Source organism: Vitis riparia, chromosome 10 (genome assembly GCF_004353265.1).
Source record: "Vitis riparia cultivar Riparia Gloire de Montpellier isolate 1030 chromosome 10, EGFV_Vit.rip_1.0, whole genome shotgun sequence".
In the NCBI taxonomy this organism is placed as follows: domain Eukaryota; kingdom Viridiplantae; phylum Streptophyta; class Magnoliopsida; order Vitales; family Vitaceae; genus Vitis; species Vitis riparia.
Window position 1 is genome coordinate 19,639,925 of NC_048440.1, and position 15,452 is coordinate 19,655,376.

The 15,452-nt window shown below is 33.9% G+C and overlaps 1 protein-coding gene and 1 pseudogene across 1 annotated transcript; both read right to left on the bottom strand.

Moving 5' to 3' along the window:
- Positions 1-2,917: 2,917 nt before the first annotated feature.
- LOC117924374 (putative receptor-like protein kinase At4g00960) lies at positions 2,918-6,416 on the bottom strand. The gene is made up of 7 exons (XM_034842996.1): positions 5,581-6,416; positions 4,928-5,044; positions 4,508-4,650; positions 4,176-4,386; positions 3,811-4,048; positions 3,449-3,599; positions 2,918-3,321 (listed from the first exon to the last, which is right to left on the bottom strand). Exons 1-7 carry the CDS (start codon positions 6,371-6,373, stop codon positions 2,980-2,982), a joined length of 1,995 nt encoding a protein of 664 aa, XP_034698887.1. The 5' UTR covers positions 6,374-6,416; the 3' UTR covers positions 2,918-2,979.
- A 7,709-nt stretch (positions 6,417-14,125) lies between these two features.
- Positions 14,126-14,944, bottom strand: LOC117923192 (annotated as a pseudogene).
- Positions 14,945-15,452: the final 508 nt, after the last annotated feature.

The following is a 15,452-nucleotide window of genomic DNA, read 5'->3' on the forward strand; positions in this document are numbered from 1 at the left end:
CAATTTTCGAACCATCCTATTGCTTCCTTCTGATTGGGACGTAGAGAAGCATAGTCATTGTGACAACTCCGGCACGCGTTTGGCCTAACGTCTCCTCTGCAAAGGCCAATTGCGTTAACTTTATTAAAGTTTTAGCTGGCGGAGAAATTATAAAAGTCGATTGCGTTGTCTGAAGGTAGAGAAGAGAGGAGGGTGTTGAGGTTTGCCTAGCTTGTAGTTGCTGTTACTGGTGTAATTCCCAACACCCTTTATGCAGAAGTGGTAGAGGAAGTCTGGCTGAGAAAGGACTGTTACACCAAGAAGGTGAAGCGTAAGGAAGAGATAAAGGAAGAGAAGCAATCTTGGAGGATCCATTATCATCACTAGGAGAAGGTTTAAGATTCTCCATTAAAAAAATGGAGTCAACGATTAGGTATTGAAGGTGCCATGTGCAGACAGATGACTGAAGAGGAAAGGGTCTCCCTCGACAAATGCAGAGGCACAAGGGAACGTGGTCAGTCCCATGCGTTTCCCTCAAAATATGAAATGAGACATTGAACAATGCAGAATTCTATGCAATCTGAGGATGGTTTCCACGTTGGCTTTTCCAATGTGATAGACAGGAAGTATGTATTACTAAATGATGCTTTTACTTTGATTTGTATTTAAATGATATTTTAATATTTATTAGATTAGATAAATGCAGGCTAAATCATACTTCAGATAAAAGGACAAATCTCAACTAAATTTTTTTCAGGCCCTATGATTGTGGTTTTGTCAAATAGAAAATTATGACCATTGCTGAACCAAAAGCTGACATGCCCATTCACATACATGCACCAACAAGAGGTCGGATCCATGGAGTTTCAGGAATCTAAAGATTGGCTTTATCAATCGAATATCCTTCTCGCCTCTTTCCATAGAAGTTTTTAAGAAAATGATCACCCAATTTTCTAAATTTCACCCACCCATGTCTCACTCTCATCTCCCCCCATTTCATGGTTAATTTTATGCATCCCATCGAGCCAGCACACCAATACGATAGATTCACAATTTTATTTAATTTTTTCTTTCAATTTTCTCCTCTCATTTTCCTTGCTTCCTACCTCTAGTAGCTACCTCTCGTATTTAATTAATCTAAGTGCTCAACTTTAATTAATAAACGTGATGAAATTAGAGGAGGTTTGGTTTCGACTAGAGTGGTCAAAGACGCAATTGGAACAAGCTGATTGGGACAGGAGTGACCACACTCCAGCCAAAATTTAATTGGCTGGTCAATTTTACACAGGAGTATAAGAATAAATTAACATATATAGCTAGGAAGAATAGTTGAAAGAATTTAAAGGGAGTGAATTCACATCAAAATAATTTAAAGAATATTGTGAAAATTGTTAAATTCATCAACCTTTAACGGTTTCACATTCCTAATAACAAATTAACATAGTTGAAAGAAAAAATAGAACTATTCTTGACATGACTTCAAGTATATTGAAAAGTAAAAAGATGATGTGGATAACAAAATAAAAACAATAGGGAAGAATAACACATGAGAACTAAAATCCCTTCCAAAAGGGAAAAAAGTAATTGAAGTAAGATAGGTGTACGAGACACACAGGGAGAATGCAAAATGGGAAGTAGAGAGATACTGAGCATGATTGGTGACTAAGGGATACAAGCTCAATAAGGTATCCACTTTGCAAATAACAAATCAACAATTGCATTGTCAAAAAATCCAGTTTTCCATGATCGAAGTAAATACATAAATACAAAATATAATTTTATTAAAGAATGCATTATGAAGACAGAAATGTAATTGAAATTTACAAAATCTCAAAATCAAATTGCTAATATTATTACCAAACCTCTCAAATTTGAAAATTTAGAAGGTGGAAAATGCTACTTGGAGTCACAAATCCAGTTTAAGAAGGCATGTTGGAAAATTAAACTTGATTTAGAAACCTTTAAACTATTAGAACTAGATTTAGTCTCTAAAAATCAAGGGAAAATATTTTGTTTTAAGTGATTATTTTAGTTTCTATTTTTAAGTTGTCAAATCCTAGAAGATTCATATGTTCTATTATTAGGAGCTAGGTTCTATTTAGCTAAGTGTGAGTATGAGAGTGTAATATTTGAAAAAGAGAGTTGTGGGAGATAACAACTTTTAATTCTCCCCCATTTTTATTTTCTTTTTCAATTGTTTGTATTTATGTTTCAACCTTATTACTCCAACAAATTGATATAAAAACTTACGCATATCCAACAAGTATTCGAAGCAAAAATCAAGACTGGTTTGATATAAAAAAATAAACCATGTGGCAGGTGTAGGGAACCCCCCAGACGTCCACGTGGCAACCCCTCACAGCATTCCCCCATGCGACACGTGGCACGACAGCTCTCTATCCAGGGTCCCCCAAGGGGGCACATGGCACCCTCAAATATCCTACCCAGGCGGTCCGTTCCCTTATCCGGATACGTTGTCCGGATCATTGGCTGTAAAACGCAAGCCATGCTAAGTCACCTCAGACAGCCTGTCACAGCCCGCATTCCACCGCCTGCAGAGCGAAAGGACAGGAATGATGGCAAGTCACCTCCCACGATTTCTGACAGCCGCCTACAGGGTGATGGTGATTCTGCCATCACCTCAGGGACATCGTGACAAGCTAAAAAGTCTTCCCACCATTAAAGAGGGGGGCAGAACTCCTGACACTATAAAAAGGGTCTTCACGTAAAGAGAAAGGTAAGCTATCTGACTCAGAAAAAGGGGTAGCATATTGATCCTCTGAGCTATGGCTAACAAAACCATCGGAGGGTGTGTCCGGACACCCTGTTCGGACATCTTCTGTAGGATTGACTAAGCCAGAAATCGTCCTTGGTTAAAAGCGCGCGTCCACTTGGCAGCCGCGAGGATCCTTGGGACGCGAGGCCTCAATAGTAGGAATTGATCAAGAACCAAGAAAACAAGAAGAGTCACATTTCAACATAACTTGAACCTCTATAACATTAACGAGGGCGAAGCTCAGTAATCGAAGTCTCATTTACGGACACGCGTGCTGAAACATTATTAGAAGCATTGATTACCCCATAATCGGATCCCAGTAGCAAGGGTGTCTCTGGGTTCGTGCTACTGTGCATGAAGAAACCAGGTTGTGAAGGTAATGGGAGAGTGAGAGAGTAACTACTAAGCATGAGAACAATTGAACCCATGGTTGGTCTATCAGCTACATTTTCTTGAACGCATAACAACCCAATATGTATGCATCTCATAATTCCACTTCTTGAACCGGAGTTCATTGAAGGATCTATCAAATTTGAAGCTGACCCCTCCCTCCAACTTCTCCATGCCTGCAATAGTTTGATAATGTATACATAAAATGCCAAATAAAATGTTTAAGCCTTTCAATTTTGAGTGCTTTACTAGAATGCTACTTCTAGGAAATGACTAATATAACATATAGATATTTATACTTACAAAGCTTATAAGGCCTTCCATATGCTCCTCATCACCAAAACTAGTGTTCTTTTGACCGCTGACAATTTCCAAAATCAACACACCAAAACTATAGACATCGGACTTAACTGAGAAGTTCCCCCGCATTGCATACTCAGGAGCCATATATCCACTGTATATTGTAATTAATTAGATCAATTTTATTTTTGATAATAGAATTCATGATTATATTAAGGGATATAATGAAGTATTTGCTAAGATTTTGAGATTTCTTTGCTAAGACAAAAAGATAGCTAAGCGATATATAATTTTATCAACAAAAAAACAAATATAAAAATATACAAGGTCATAATTTTTAGCTCTACCGAGATTTTGATACTTACTAGGTTCCAACAATCCTTTTCGTATCGCCTTGAGTTTGATCTAGTGAAAACAACCTTGCCATACCAAAATCTGAAATTTTAGGATTCATTTCTTCATCTAGCAAAATGTTACTAGCTTTGAGATCACGATGAATAATTCGAAGTCGGGAATCTTCATGGAGATATAGAAGTCCTCGAGCAATGCCTACTATAATTTTGTAACGCCTTTCCCAATATAATTGTGAACACTTGATAGGATCTACGTATTTGTAAATGTATGTCATTAGAAAGGACTATAAACTCTTAACTCTTTCTCATGGTGGTAAAAGATTAAAAAAAAAATGATCAGAAGTACATACGAAACATAGGAGGAAGTTAAATCATACCAAATAGAAAGTGATCAAGACTTGCATTAGGCACGAACTCATAGATGAGAAGTCTTTCTATTCCCTCTAAACAGAAACCTAGGAGTCTAGCCAAATTTCTATGTTGAAGCTTGGCTACTAGCAAGACCTCGTTTTTGAATTCTAGTTCTCCTTGTCCAGAACCCTTGGACAACCTTTTCACAGCTATATCTTGTCCATTGGAAAGTGTACCCTGAAATATATCACAACAAAGTATAATATTTGAGACACTTCAAATCAAGTCTAATTGTCTAAAGGAATTTAGTAATTTGAGTTGAGATTTTTTTCCCCTTATAATGGCATTGTTTAGTTACCTTGTAAACAGCTCCAAATCCTCCTTGTCCAAGCTTATTAGAATCAGAAAAGTTACCTGTTGCATTTCTAATAGAACCAAGGTTGAATTGCAAGGATTCCACTTCCAAAATTTCATCCTCAGCTTCACAAGGCAAGTTAACACACAAGTGTAATGAAGTAATTAAGTGCATCTTTATACAGGAGTAACATAAATACAGGGGAGCTTTAATTGAAGGGTGTTGGGCTGCGTTTCAATGTCTACTCAACACAAAATCTTGTATGAATAGCCGGAACTTAATTATTCCCACTTACAAAATCTCATTCTTAGTCACTCCAAAAGCAACAGCACTGTGACTTGTCGCTTTTTAATTTATTTATTTTTATTTTATTTTTTAAATAACAAGTGATAAGGGCAGTTCATTTGAACTTACTTTCATCTTTGTCTTTTGGCTTTCCCATTCTCAAAAAGATGCAGATGCAGATGCAGGAGATGAGTATCACAGAAACAACAGTTGCTATAACAATGATAACTACAGTTCGCGTTCTGTTACTTTTTCCTGCAAAAACACAAATTTCCTCTCATCAAATTTCCCGATGCTGAATTATGGAATTGCTTTATCTAGTGAAGAGTTAGCATGCATCATGGAATTAATTTTGATCCTTAATAATGATTTTTGATTCATATCATGTCACCCTATCTATAGAATGAGCATCCATGTATCCAAAATATACTAATCTTCTATTTTTCTTCCTTTGAGGAAGCTCATGGTTTCTCTTGTGACTGTAGTGTCTCAAGGGGAGAGGAGTTTCTGTTTTGGGTACAAGCTGCTGTGGTTTTGGGGGTAAATCATATCTAGAAATCTATTGAGGAGAACAGGTTAGGAAGTTGACCTTGTATTTTGAGTGGGTAAGTTTAAGTTGATTTCTATACCTATTTTTCCTCTTAGCTATTGGTTGCGTGTATGTAAAGAAAACTCTGAATTCTATATCTGCAAACTAGAAATGATGAGGGAAGCTTATACTCATACATGGCAGGTTTGAATCCAAAAGCAGTCAGTAATATTTTGAAAGCATGGACGTATCAAGTGCATACCGTCTCCAGCAGTGGCATCATTTGGTGGAGGAGAAGAATTAGCAGGAGATGGCGGCGGTGCATCAGGGAGAGTATCATAGAACCGATAGGTCTCGAACCTAAAGTTACAGCTTGGTGCCATAACTCTCCCTCCTTGCTTATACTTTAAAAAATCGGAATAGATTTTACTAAGGTCGGCTACACAGTCACTGCATTCCTGATCTTCTAAATCAGGAGTGCACTGGACAAGTGCATATATGGTAATGAAATCAGCCACTGCCTCGCCTGTTGCATACTTTTTAAGAAGACCACCTGATGCAGCTTTTTCTCGGAGGTCAAGTAACAAGTCGTCCCGCTGCTGTGTGAAGAGGTCGATGTCTGAGACATTTTGGGTGTTTTTTAGAGCGTAACTATCCGAAGTATCTACTGTGCCAAATATGGAGCGGTTAGAGTATCGTAACGTGCATTGATCGTAATACAAAACTGCCTCCTTGTAGTTGGGACATAATCGTAGAATGTCCTGGCTGGAGTTATTGATACAGCTACGACATGTATCCGGAGTGAGATCCCCTCTATAGAGCCCGATTCCATTCACCTCACCAACAGAGAAATTGTAAAACCCATACTCAACTTGGGTGTTTGAGAAGGAGGTCAGGAGGCTATTGAGGTCTGCCTGGTATGTACTGTTATCGGTGTAGTTACCTCTATGTGAAATGCATTCTTCTTTAGGGAAATACTGGGCAACAGTGAATGGAACAAGCTGTATGAGAAGGCATGAGAGGAAGAAAGTTAGTTCCAAAAAACTCATAGCCATGGCCTGTACCTGCCCTGCGGTCTAGAATTACAGAGGGACTCTTTTGTTAATGGTAGCAATGGATAGATGAAGAACGCAGGAGAGGGTTGTTTAAAGGTGCCATTGCTTCTATTTTTCAAACCATGCAAGGTTTGACTTTCTGCCGCCCATGTTGAAAAAAGAAAAATGCTGTCTATGTCTATATCCTTTCAAAATGGATTCAATTGGTTTGTCTTTCAACAATTATAATGATATATTGTTTTTTATTCATTGGATTTTTGGTTTTCCTATCTCTTAATCCATCATAATGGAAACCAAATCGACATTAAGACTTGCATGTCTTGTGATTTTATAATTGTTCAATATTTTATGAGCTTTTATATATATATTTTTATAAACCCTAAGTTAGTAATTCATTATTAGCATATTATTGACCAGATTAATTTTTAAATGTGTTTATACTTTGAGTTGGATATTTTAAATATGCTTTGAAATTTAAATTCAAATTGATTTTAATTATATTTAAAAAAATTAAACTTAAGACCTAAATTAACTTGCATTAGACCATCTAAATGGAATCAAATTAATTTTAATTAAATTTGATTAATTGGATATATATATTCTGCAAAAGAAAGTTGTAAACTTGAATTTTCAAAGTTGAAGAGTGCATCAATTGTTTGGATTACCTATATCTTTGTGCGTATTTTGACATTTTTCGTGAGAATTCCTTTCAGTCATGCATGTCTTTTTCAGTACGTACCTTCCAATTCTAGCAAGTAATTGATTTTTTCAACTGGCCTCACCTTAATATGGTGATCGTTTTTAGAAGCTCGAGGTCTCATATTTAACAGATGGGAATGATTCAACAAAATAGATTGGGATTAGAGTGGTTCAAAATCAAATATATATGTCATTATTGAATAAGTTGATTGGGACATGAGTGGTTAAAGTCGTCCAGGAAATTTCGTGGGCGATTTCACAGTATGACACTTTCAATTTACTTTTTCTTCTTTTTTGAATTTCTATTAGAGTCAATTCAAAAACTATTAAAAAAGAAAAACGTGACTGTGATTAATATCTAATAAGTAGTCTCTTTCTCTCCCTCTCTCTCTTTATATATATGAACCCTAATTGCTTGCTACTATTTAATTATTTGATATGAAAATTCTATATCTTAAATTCTTCTTCCACCTAGATACCTGTTTCTATTCTATCTTTTCTCAATTCCACAATACCATGGGGAAAAAGGATTAGCATTAATCCTGCTTAAGTATTACATTATTCACGTAGTTTAAATTCTTGTGAAATAAATTGAAGAGATGAAAAACATAATTACTCAAATAAACCTAAAAAAAATGTAAAAAATGAGTAGTCCTTTGTCTAAGATTTTTGTCTTGATAAGATCGGAAAGAATGAAATTTACGACTTGTTTAATAACATTTCAAAAACAATTAAAAAAAACAGTTTTTAAAGATACTTCTCACTTTGATATTTTATAAAACAAAATTTTTTTAAGAGCTTTGAATGCTTTGAATGTATTTTTATGGTTTTATTTTTTAAAAATAATTTTTATATATAGTATTTTATTTTTAATCATTCTCCATATTTATGCAATTATTTTTTTTAAACGAGAAATAAATAAAAATAACTTAAACATATTTTTCAAAACACCTTGTTTTGAGTTGATAGTAAAATGTGTTTTCCTATTTAATTTGTTTTAAAAAAATAAAAAATCTATATACTGATCATTGCCCCACTGAAAATATTAAAATTTAAAGACATGTTCTTGCCACATTAGGACTCCAGGGACCTCTTATTCCTTAAAATTGATAACTTTATACCATTGGGCTAAAGCCCATACATGTTTCAAAAGTTGCCCCCTGAACTAAACTGTCGGTTCCACCACCGCTGATTGTACTTATAACCAATGTTTTAAAAACCGGACCGGACCGGCCGGTCCGACCGGTGACCTTTCCGATTCGATCCAGCCCAATGAACCGTTCTATGGTCAAACCGGTCAAACCACCGGTTGAACCGCCAAACCGGTCAAACCGTCCGGTTTTTTACGAACCGGACAAGCCTTTTTTTTTTCCTATTCCACAAATATTTGTTAGTATTAAAAGGCCCCAAATATTTGTTAGTATTAAAAGGCCCCTTAACAATTGAGCCCATTCCAGGCCCAATACTTTTAAAACTTAACATTATAAACTCATATTTGGTCCAAGCCACCAGGCTCAATCCAATAATAATATAGCTAATAAAACTTTCCCTTGGGCCTGCCTTCAAGCCCAATTTGCTGGCTTGCTTGACTTACAGCATATGTTGCAAGGTATCTATTTATAGACCACTTGAAGCACATGGACTTCATCTGCTTCCGATGTGGGACTAGGAATAGTACTAACATGGCCTCTTTGAGGGCTGGACGCATGCGGGTTGGACTTTTGAACATTGAGCATTGCAATGTTGTTAAAATATATATATATATATATATAATAAGACTTAAGATTAATGTTTTTATTTCAAATTTTTATCATATAAAATCTATAAAGAAATGTAAATATTTAAATTCCTGTTTATTTTTGTAATAATAATTATAAAAAATAATATAAACTAATTAATAGAATAATTTTAAAACAATAAAATACAAAAAAAAATTAAATATTATAAATTTTTTCATCTTAAATATATCTTCATTCTTAAATATTACATATTTATATTTAATAAAATTTAAAATATTAAACTTTATCATTTAATTTAATATACCAAATATACAAACCAAACATTATTAAAATTTATAATTTTATATATTTTTAATTTTTATAACTATTTTTAATTTTATATAATATATAAATTATATATTTGTTACATCACCGGTTCAACCAGTTCGACCGCCGGTCCGACCAGTGAACCGTGAACCGGTAATTTTTCCGGTTCGATGACCGGTCCGATTCTGAAAACATTGCTTATAACCATAGAAAGAGGGAGAAGTTACAACCCAAGAAAGAGGGAGAGATGGTTATAATTCATTCAACATATTATAATTCTAAAAAATTTAGGGAAGGATAGAGTGATATGAGAAAACAGAGATGGCAAATAATGAAAAATATAAATTCAAATTTTGTAAATCCAAAAAATTTGGACATCATGCATCCAAATATTAAAGTAATATTCATAATATCAAAGGCAAAATTTTGATTTACTTAAAGAACATAATGTATGATTTATTTGAAATGTTTATAATATGTGTCAAATATGAAAAATAAAATCTTAATCTTGAAATAATGACTCTTAAGAAAAGGCAAATAAAAACATTCTAGTTTTTGTTCTTGGCATCTTAGCAAAAAAATCTAATATTGCATTATAGAAATAAGTACATTAAGTAATACAAGATATCATTTTATCGAAAAAAAAAAAGAAAAAAAAAACATAATGAAAAAAGCAATGCAATTATAGATAGAGAAGACTCATAAACAAAGTGCAACTTTTACTTACAAAACTTATTTATATTACTTTTAATAATTTGCGTGCTACTTGGAATCAGAAAATTACATGAAAGGGCCATTTGTTCAAAATATTTTATTGTTAGATTATAATAAATTTCTAATATAATTTAATTTGATATAGAAGTCCATAATATGGGGTGTAATTTAAATTATTAGAAGTGGATTAAAAGCTTTAACAATATTTGTTCAAGAATTATTAACAATATTGATTAAGGTTGAGTAATTCATATAAGAGCTCTTGCTTTTTTTAGCTAGTATTGTTTTTTTAAATAATTTTGAAGAATATTTTTGAAAAAATGGTTTTCAATTGTTTTTGAAAATAAAATAATTTTCTTAACTTATTTTTGGTGAACAAACTATGCATGTATGTGTAATGTAAAAGCCTTCTAGGTAATTTTCACATTTCAAAATATTTCTTTCGAATTTTGAAAACAATTTTTTAAAGAATTATTTTTAGTCGAGAATAAATTAATTGAACGTATCTATCAAGTTAAAAACTGTATTTAAAAACAGTCTAAAGCTGAATTTGAAATTTTCAAATTTTCCTTTATCACTCATAAGTGCTTTGGACTCCTCAAACAAGGAAGAATCAACTGGCTCCTTATGATACGTTCAGATGGGAAAAAACGAACATAGAAAGGCAGCGAATCAACTGGCTCCTTATGATACGTTCTGATGGAAAAAAAGCTGGAGAAACATCCTACTTATAAATAAACACATCTATAAAAAGAAGAAATGTGGGGCCGCATTGTTGGTTAGTCCATCGTCCATTAGGCTTCCTACGTTAAGATGACCGAAATATTTCAGCCTCTTTACGTAGATATTTCCTCTAATTGATTGGAACAGGAGTGACTCGACACATACCACCAATTGGTTGAATACTTTCCAACGTGGTGTGAAAACATTGTGAGAAACACGTCCGTGTATGCTTTTTTGCATGATATAGTTTAGAGGGGTGATATAATGGTTGAGAAGATACCTTCTACAGCAAACCTAATAGATTGCTTCACTCAAGACATTGACAAATGAGAGTCTTTGATGGTTATAGGAATAACATAAGTTTTAGATGTATACTTGGTTTGCTTTAGTAGCATGATACTGTGAGGGCTAGTGAGAGATTGTTAGGATAGAGCTCTTAAAAGCATGACATGATATAACAAATTAGGAGTTTATATATTATTCATTTAATAAAGTTCTAGTATACTTTAATCTATCATTATTCCATGTATAGTATCATATAAGCATTTAGGCATACATATCTTGCATTGTACATGATTTGGGTGCATTAGAAGTTACATAAAAAATCAAAGTAATAAGTTCTTTGCAAGTAGTGGCAAAGCTAGAAATAAGTTGAGAGGAAGGCAAGAATAATAATTTATTTTTAGGGGGGCAAAAAAATTGCAAAAATAATTGTATACTTGAATGGTGAGTGAGATTGCCTTGTAAATTGAAAGGTAGAGGTTCAAATCCTCTTAGATGCAAGTATTATTATTATTTTTACAAATTTTAGGGGGCATATGCCCCCCACCTTAAGCATTACCTGGTTTTGTAAGTAGATGATTTGTTTACGACCATTTATTGGCTTAGATAACCTATTTAAGGTTGTAGTGTACTACATTTTAATTAGAAGGATGATTGATTTTGACCATTAGGATAAGTTTACCATGGCAAGTACAATAGTATGTATGGTCACACATTTGATAGGATCTATGGTGAATTATATATATTACCTAAGGCTATCTAGTTGTTATGATTTCACCAAGTTGCTTTGTTGTATTATCTCTCAACCTTAAGAGAATACCTAGTTTATGCCTAAATTAAAAGTGACTTTGACCTACGGGCGATATCCTAAAGTGATCATCTATTCCATATGGATTAAGTCATTGTTGATGGAAGTCGATAGTAATAGGTATTCTTAATAGATGTACTATAATATCTTTTGGGATTGAGACACATGTTTCCTTGGGTGATTCTAAGAAGGTGTATTCATATAAACCATAACTATAGTAGTTTCTTAAGTGAAACTTAACGTAAACTTTTGATAAGCTAAAATATGTTAGTTGATCACACTATAGAAGGAACTAGAACTCAAAGATAATAGAGGTAGTCTTAAGAGACTGAATACTAGTTGGGGAGACTATGTACAACAAATAATAAGTCATGAAATAGAGCACTTAGTTTATCATTGTTATTTAAATAGGGTACTAGAGTGTTGTTGATTCTCTATAGTAAAATGTTGAATAAATTTCAAAATTGGATTTTAAGAGGGCTAGTATTGTCCTATAGGTCTTAATAGTCCCTGTTCAAGCTTATATACTTTGATAACATCGTTTATGATGATTTGATCAACTCTTAGTTCACTTATGTGCATAAAAACATTTAAGTAATTTCGTAAGGTTACATAGAGGTTAGTGAATGACAAATCTAGATTGGGCTAATTGATTCATTAAATGGCCCTATTAAGTTTATTCAATTAATGATCCTAATTGGGTTAGATTAAATAACCCAAACCTTTTGTGAGTTTAAGTCACTTAAACCTATTAAAAGAATCCTATAAATACTCCCTTAGGGGTTAGTGTTTCAAACTTTTGTTTTCTTCCACCATCCAAAGAAAGAGAGCCCTAACCTCCACCTTACAAATCCCCCATTGTTTGAGTACTAAGGATTAAGAAAGAACCATTGGACAAAAAATCATGGGTGTATGAGACTTCTAGAGTCTTTAGATTTGATCTTCATAAAATAAAATAAAATAAAATTAGGAACATCCAAATCCGTCTTAAGGTTTTCTAAACCATTTTTCTAGATACTTTAATGTTTAAAGATACATTTTTACTTCTATTATTAGGATCTAGATGTCCTAGGGAGGAATCCATGTACCTAACTTGATCTTAGAATAAGGAACAAAATGATTCAGGATTCCTCATACAAGCTTCATTGTTGGGCATAAAAAGGCATCCAATACAAATGGTACAAAATGTACTTTAAAATCATTCCCATAATTTATATCCTTCTTAAGTTGATTTTCTAAATGACAATTGACAACCTTCCCTTTTTATCATAATATTTATTATACAAGTAATTCATATTACAAGTTTCTTTGTTTAGATTAACTCTCAATCCTTTTGCCTTCACGCTTAAAATAAATTTTACATCCATGAGTGACAATTTAATGGGAGTGTCATGCACTTCTAACATGTGAAAGTATGGATTGAAGTTATTTACCAACCAAAGACATAAAGCACGATCTATTTTGGCATATTAAAGTTGCAAAAGACCCCTAAATCCAATTTTTTCAATTACCTCTTTCTATTTTAGTTGTAAGCCTTGAAGAATTCTAAACATCAAATTGAGTTAACAACGTGTGTGAAGATACAACTAAAGAGACATACAAACATATTTGCTTAAAATTTATTTTCAACAAATATTCTAGTAATGTAACTATTTCTTAATAAATAATAATTTTACCATCGGACTCACACTTTTTAATCAAATATTGTTTAGAGCCTTCCTTTGACTTTACCACAAAGCTTGTATTTCTTTTTCTAGAAGAGCATATATCCCACTTCTTGCTTAAATCTTTTCTCAACTACATTTATTTGCTAGTTAGAACAAATTTAATTTTTACAAAAATAAATATATCATGACTTCAAGTAACAATACTGAAGAGTCTCCATCTTCTCATGGATAGTCATCATGACTTATTAGACATGTCTTCATGCAGAGGAAAAATGAAAAATACATTGATTTGGCTCTTAATAATTTTATTAATATAAATAGCCAGCTTTCACTAATTAAAAAAAAAATTATAATGTTGAAAAGTGGTTAATTATTAATGTTTAATAAAGATTTTATAATTTTATTATTCCTCCTTTCTAAGTTCTTCTAGCTGTAACTTTTAGTTTAGGTAAAACCAAAACAAAAACTAATCTAAATCGGCCTTAGACCTTAAAAATTCAGGAGGGAAAACTATGACTTCTCTTCTTCCCTGTGGAGGCTGAGACAATCACAGAAGACTTGAATGGGGGTTGAGGAGAGGCTCATGAGATTCCAAGTTTCGTGTTCTTAATTGAAAACCAGCCCAGTTAAGGACTAGCTAGCCAATCATTTGTAGTTTCCATTAGATGCCAACCAGTTTGTAGACGTGGTATATATTGGATGCTAACCATCTGGCTTTAACAATTTATACACTTGGTAGAATATCATTTTGCTTAATTTGATTAGTGAATCATAAACTCAATAAGATTTCGAGTATGGAGATAGAGACTAATTACTACCTACCTTCTGTGGGCGTGGTATTGGATGGAGGTGGAGGAGCACTAACATTAGTTGGAGGAGAAGGTGGTGGCGTTGCTGGTGGTGGTGGTGGTGCATTAGCCGCAGTGAAGTCATAGAACCGGTACAACTCTAACCTAATGTTGCAACTGGGTTTCACAACTCTTCCTCCTTGCTTTCTATCACAACAACCCGGAATGCCATCAATAGCCTCCCCCATGCAGTTGCTGCAGGTCAATTCGTATAAATCAGGAGTGCACTGCACCAGGCAATATATGATCTGAAAAGTAGTGACATTCACTTCTGTTGCAAATTTATAACTCGAATCACCCGAAACATATTTTCTTTTAAGGCTGGCAAACAAGTTCCCCAGGGCTTGATTGAACTTGACTCCACTGGGGACGTTGTTCACATTGTGCATAGAGAAAGCAGGCAAAGTTTCCTCAGGGCTGAATATGGAGCGATTCTGAGTATCGTAACATACAATTATCGTACCATACTATTGCCTCCTTCTGATTGGGACATAGAGAAGCATAGAGTCATTGAGACAACTCCGGCACGCGTTTGGTTTAACGTCTCCTCTGCAAAATCCAATTGCGTTAACTTTAGTAAAGTTTTGGCTGGCGGAGAATTATAAAAGCCGATTGCTTTGTCTGAAGGTAGAGAAGAGAAGAGGGTGTTGAGGTTTGCCTAGCTTGTAGGTGCTGTTACTGTTGTTGAAGTGGTAGAGGAAGTCTGACTGAGAAAGGACTGTTACACCAAGAAGGTGAAGTGTGAGGAAGGGATAAAGGAAGAGAAGCAATCTCAGAGAATCCATTATCATCACCTTTCCAACCATTAAAATCAGAATTTGAAAGATGGATGAGCTCTTCAATCTACTTACTCAGGCTTTATGTATTTCAAAGACTAAGAAAACAGAAATAACGAGCTAAAGACTTGTGATCAACTCAGTTAGAAACAGAAAAATAGGAGAAGGTTCTCAAAAAGTGTGCGAAGAATGATTAGCTTAATTAGAAAAGTATAAACTAGGAGAAGGTTTACGATTCTCTATTAAAAAATTGGAGTCAACAATTAGGTATTGGAGGTGCCATGTGCAGACAGATGACTGAAGAGGAAAGAGTCTCCCTCCACGAATGCAGAGGCACAAGGGAACGTGGTCAGTCTCATGCGTTTCCCTCAAAATATGAAATGAGACACTGAATAATGCAGAATTCTATGCAATCTGAGGATGGTTTCCACGTGGGCTTTTCCAATATGATAGACAGGAAGTAAATGATGCTTTTACTTTGATTTGTATTTAAATGACATTTATTTTAATATTTATT

What these genes read in the sequence shown, in the direction of transcription:
- LOC117924374 (XM_034842996.1), bottom strand. Translation starts at nt 6,373, where the DNA reads ATGGCTATGAGTTTTTTGGAACTAACTTTCTTCCTCTCATGCCTTCTC. An exon ending in GATTTGGAGCTGTTTACAAG is followed by an intron (nt 4,387 to 4,507) that starts GTAACTAAACAA and finishes GATATATTTCAG; the next exon opens with GGTACACTTTCCAATGGACA. An exon ending in TCTTGATCACTTTCTATTTG is followed by an intron (nt 4,049 to 4,175) that starts GTATGATTTAAC and finishes ACAAATACGTAG; the next exon opens with ATCCTATCAAGTGTTCACAA.